Source organism: Mus pahari, chromosome 4, assembly GCF_900095145.1.
Source record: "Mus pahari chromosome 4, PAHARI_EIJ_v1.1, whole genome shotgun sequence".
In the NCBI taxonomy this organism is placed as follows: Eukaryota; Metazoa; Chordata; class Mammalia; order Rodentia; family Muridae; genus Mus; species Mus pahari.
The window spans coordinates 27,155,750-27,161,318 of record NC_034593.1 but is presented as its reverse complement, the minus strand read 5'-3'; the positions used below and the strand labels follow the sequence as shown (position 1 = coordinate 27,161,318).

At 48.2% G+C, this 5,569-nt stretch overlaps 1 protein-coding gene across 1 annotated transcript in view; it reads left to right on the top strand.

The window, feature by feature from the left end:
- Kcnmb3 (potassium calcium-activated channel subfamily M regulatory beta subunit 3) overlaps window positions 1–5,569 on the top strand; it is a 19,974-nt gene that overhangs the window by 4,859 nt on the left and 9,546 nt on the right. Inside the window, exon 2 of the mRNA XM_021197084.1 lies at window positions 3,936–4,109. Within this exon, the coding sequence (XP_021052743.1) occupies window positions 3,936–4,109 (174 nt within the window). The remainder of the gene's footprint in view (window positions 1–3,935; window positions 4,110–5,569) is intronic.

Here is a 5,569-nt window from a genome sequence, read left to right as displayed (position 1 = left end):
AGAGAGAGAGAGAGAGAGAGCGCCAGACGCTGGTGGAGGCTGAGCTAGGAAGGTCTCTGGACTTGCTGGTTAGCTGGCCTAGCTAAACTGAGGAACCCCAACACAGCCCACTGAGAGGCCATGTGTCAAAGCATAAAGTGGAACAGGCTGGAGAGAGAGCTTAGTGGGTGAAGAACTTGCTGCATAAGTGTGAGGACAGGAGGGACAGGAGGTCAACCCCTTAGAACCCACAGTAAAAAAAAAAAAAAAAAAAAAAAAAAAACAAGCTGGGTTCAGTGGTCAGTGCCCGTTACCCCAATGCTTTAACCAGTGAAATGGGTGCAGAGCCAGGAGAGTCTCCAGAGGCTCCTAGTCTGGCACATGGAGTGGTCAAAGAAGAGAGACACTGTCTTCTGATCTAATGATTCCATATGGAAGAGCGCACTAAAATGGTGTGCGCACACACATACGCACATGCTTGTATACACGCAGACACACAGACACACACACACACACACACACACACCCCAATTTAAGAAATATTAAAAATTCACTGGGCAGTGGTGGCGCACACCTTTAATCCCAGTACTTGGGAGGCAGAGGCAGGTAGATTTCTGTGTTGGAGGCCATCCTGGTCTACAGAGTGAGTTCCAGGACAGCCAGGGATACACAGAGAAACCCTATTTTGAACACACACCCCTCCCCCCCCAAAAAAAAGGAAAAAAAAAAAAAAAAAAGAAATGAAAAATTCCTGTGAAGGGCTGGCAAAATTGCTCAATGGGAAAGGATGCACATCCAATAACTTGAGTTCAGTTCCCAGAACCCACATGTTGGAAGGAAAGAACTGATTCTTGCAAGGCGTCCTCTGACTCCTCATTACCCAGAATAAATAAATGCACGGCCCCGCCCCCAAGTATTCTTTCCAAGCAAGTCTTGCTGGGTTCCCATCAGCCATAGAGAAGTAGGTTCCCTTCTCAGTGCTGTCTTCATGGACAGGGAGGATTCTCCACCACCACCACCACCACCACCGCCTGAGACGCCAGAGGACGGAAGGCAGAAGATGAGAAAGCAAGGCAAAACAAAATGCAACTGGTCATTCCTGCTTCCTGCGGCCGGGCTTGGGCTCGGTTCGGCTCAGAATTTCGTAAGCGTTCTCAGCAGACTGACCTGAGTTTCCACACCTGGAGCTGCGTTTCTAAGCCTCTTAAAATGAAAGAGCTGCTGGAAATAAACAGCTGCCGACTTCGGGAGGTAGGGGAACGGAGGCAATTGGAGAACACAAACCTGACCAATGGGAAGCCAGCATGACTTGGGCAGCTTGTCCACAAGCGGGATCGTGGGTCTTGTGATGGTTTCAAAGGGCAGAAACGAGCATTTAAATGAAAACGGACATGATTTTAAAGTGCTAGCAAGCGGTACCACCTTAGAAAAACCACGGAGAGCTGTGTGGCTGGATGCTGCCCACGGCTGCCATGGTGCGTGACCGTGACGGCCTTCACCACTGAGCAGATAGACAGCCCTGTGAATGAACTCATCATAGCTCCTGGGAGAGGAGAGATGAAAGGAAGCAGGGTAGATAGATGGGAGACACTGGTTTGTTTGCAGGGGGACGGATGTGGGGGGAAAGAGAGGGACCTTAAACCTGTGAACAGTAGGCCAGGCCAAGGGTCTGCTGTCTCACTCAGGTGATAGGGAGGTGGGGGAGGGGATGACAACAAAGAGCAACCTCCTGTCCCAGGACATCATCGCTCATTTTGATTGTGGCTTCTCCAGCTGTGCTTTCCATACAGAATTCATGAGCATATGGAGAAATCACGTTCAGAAAGGCCATAGAAATCACCGAAAGATGAACAGGCCCAGAATATGAACCACATATAGCAAATGAGAGCCATACCCAGGCAATTCAGTCCCAGCCATGGATAGGCATCCTGAGATGTCACCGGGAACAGCAGTCCCTACTTGGTACAGTCTCTCCCTCCCTCCCTCCCTCCCTCCCTCCCTCCCTTTCTTCTCTTGTTGGTTTTGGTTTTTTGAGACAGGATTTCTCTGTGTAGGTCCGACCATCCTGAAACTCTCTCTCTAGACCAGGCTAGCCACGAACTCAGTTGATTTCCCCGCCTCTGTCTCCTGAGTGATGGGGTTAAAGGCATGTGCTACTACTGCCCAGATTTCTTCTTTTAAAAAAGGAATTAAGAATGTTTGTGTGTATGATGAGTACCTGTTTGTCCGTCTGTGCACCTATGCATGCAGTTGTCTGTGGAGCCTAGAGGGTGTTGGATTCTCTGACACTAGAGTTTCAGGCAGTTGTGAGCCTCCTGATACGAGTGCCAGGAGCTGACACTGCCCCCTGCAAGAGCATATGTACTCTTAAGAGCTGACCAGTTCCCCGTCCCTCCTTTTTTTTTTTTTTTTTTGTTACAGGGTCTCATGTAGCCCAGGTTGGCCTCAAAACTCACTATGAAGCCCAGGCTGGCCTTGAACTTCTAATCCCCCTGCCTCTATTTCCTGAGTGTTGGGATCGCAGACACACAGCGTCGTGTGTGTTCTGCAGGGGGAATAATCTAAGCTAGCTCTGCTTTGTGTTTCAAACAAGTGAGTTTAATATGCATGAAGTAGGCAAAGAGAGACACCAAGCAACAGGCAGACTGATGCCACCATCCCCTTGGGGGCTTGTGATATCCAGGAGCGGGGACAGAGGAAGCCTGCTCATGCTGGAAGTTGAGCCTGAGAGGTTCCAGGCAGAGCAGTGTCCTCTCCATGGACGAGCCTTCCAGTGTCTGGTTCCCATCAGGCATTTTAATGTCGTGGGACGAACGACAGTAACCTTGGGAAGGTTCTACCTTTCAGCTGCTCCGGGATACACTGGGCTTTTTGTTTGTTTCTATCTTCCTGTGTGTGTGTGTGTGTGTGTGTGTGTGTGTGTTTGCACATATATGGGTGCACATGTATGTGGAGGCACTAGAGTGATGTTCTGAGTCATTCTGCATGTGTTCTTCCAGAGTATTCATTAGGCAGGGTCACTCAACCAAACCCCGAGCTTACTGATATGGCTATTCCTACGGACAGCTTGTACTGGAGCCGCCGCCACCATCACCACCACCACATCGTCATCATCATAATCACCAGCACCAACACCAGCACCAGCACCAGCACCAGCACCAGCACCAGCACCACCACCCCTGCCTGGAATTATAGGCAACTGCCATGATTACCCAGATCTACTCAGAGTTTCCTGGGATCTGCGAATGGGAACTTGAGTTCTTTTTTTTTTTTTTTTTTTTTTTTAAGATTTATTTATTATTATACATAAGTACACTGTAGCTATCTTCAGATGTGCCAGAAGAGGGCATCAGATCTTATTACAGGTGGTTGTGAGCCACCATGTGGTTGCTGGGATTTGAACTCAGGTCCTCTGGAAGAGCAGTCAGTGCTCTTACCTGCTAGCCATCTCGCCAGCCCAGGAACTTGAGTTCTTTAACTCGTTATTTACTACATTTCCCCAGACCCAAGCTGTGCTCTGGTTTTTATAGTCTTAGCTGTCTACCATTCGCCTTTCTCTCTGACACAGACATAGGGACCAGCCTGAACCAGAATATGGAGTCTTGGAGTGTATTTGATAAAAAACCAAACCAAACCAACAAAAGTCTGGAGTCTGGGAGAAGGGAATCGTCCTTGCTCTCAGAGTCCATTTTCAAATCTTAAAAAAAAACCACACGATGATTAGACAATATAATATAAATTAAGCCACACTCAGCTTTTTATATCTTAAAAAAATATTTGGCAACGTATCATTTTAGTTTATTTTGGTAGCGTCCATTCTCAGCTCTGAGCATGGTATCTGGGGCACTGCTGGGAACCTGTGTGTGACTCTCAGTGAACCAGACTCAGGTTTGCCATGAGCTAAACGCTAGAGCTCTCTTGACCTCACACAGAATCCTTTCTGGCTTCCCCCAAAGGACAGCACTTCCGGCCTCGGGCAAGAGCAATGGAAATCCCCTGAAGGTGCACCCAAAGCTTCCGTCAAGCGCTGGTGAGGACCGGGCCATGCTGCTGGGCGTGGCCATGATGGCCTCCTCCGTGCTGATGTTCTTCCTGTTGGGGACCACTGTGTTGAAGCCCTTCATGCTCAGGTGAGACACAGGCTAAGCTCTCAGATGGGCCCAGCCCCTCACTGGAGTCCATTCCCCTGGAGAGCTTACCTGTTTGTGCTGGAGACAGTGGTAGAGGAGATGTGAAATAGTCCTCTGCTCCTGGATGGTCACAGTCCACACGTGCTTCTGCACACGGCTGCCGTGACAGTTGAGATGGACACGGTTGGTAGCAGAAAAGCACCCCTGCTAGGAAAATGATTGTAGTACAATCAATTTATGCTCATCCCCGACTAGTTTACAAATAAAAGAGACTCCGACTATGGTTATTTTGTTTGGCTTTGACAATTACTGGGTGGGTGGGTGTCACTTGTCACTTTTTTTTTTTTTTTTTTTGGTTTTTCGAGACAGGGTTTCTCTGTGTAGCCCTGGCTCTCCTGGAACTCACTCTGTAGACCAGGCTGGCCTCGAACTCAGAAAATCCGCCTGCCTCTGCCTCCCAAGTGCTGGGATTAAAGGCATGCGCCACCACGCCCGGCGTGGGTGTCACTCTTAATGTACTTTTCTCACTTCTAGTCTGGCTACCTCCCCAGCAGTGTACCAGAGGCACGTGCTGTTTCTCCTGGCCATGTGCTCACAGCCCACCTCCCCTCAGGGATGCTTCCTCTTCTCTTCTTATCCGTCCTCTCCTCTTAGTCTTTCCTCATTTCTCTCTCTTCTCCAACCAGGTAACTCAAAACCCACCTACCTCTAAACCCTCCAGCAATTGGCTGTAGCCAATTTTATTTAACCAATAGTTTTATTTTATTTATATATTTTAAAAATATTATGTGCTTTATTTTCCCATCCCCAGAGGGTGGTTTATCCAGAAACCAAGAAAATAAAAATCAATCAGAATAAACTCAAGGGGGCGGGGTGGAGAGAAACCCATTAACGACCAGGAAAGGCAGGCCAGCAGCCTGCCTCCACCTCAGAAGGTCCCCAGAGACCTCCGCCCACCACCACAAGGGGAAAATCAGGAGGGGCTGGGGAGGGCATCGAATCAGCTATGTCTTCATTATGAGAGTGAGAGATAACCAATAATTTTAAATCAAGGATCAAAACCATAACAAAAGCTTATAACTGTGAGGCCTAGACCCTTGGGTGCAGAATATAACATCACAACACAACAGACCAAACCTCCACAGGCTTTCTCAGGAACCACCACCAGGAGCAATCTTCCCTGCTCCTCAGCTTATTGGAATCTTGCATCTACTTGCTCCCTAATTGCTGAGGCTCCTCGGATGCCCAGAGCCTAGTTCATTCGTGTAACCGTGACTGTGTTATCTTCAAGTTGGACATCTATAGCTCTTCATTAAGGCTTCAGCTTTCTTTTTTTTTTTTTTTAAAGATTTATTTATTTATTATATGTAAGTACACTGTAGCTGACTTCAGACACTCCAGAAGAGGGAGTCAGATCTTGTTACGGATGGTTGTGAGCCACCATGTGGTTGCTGGGATTT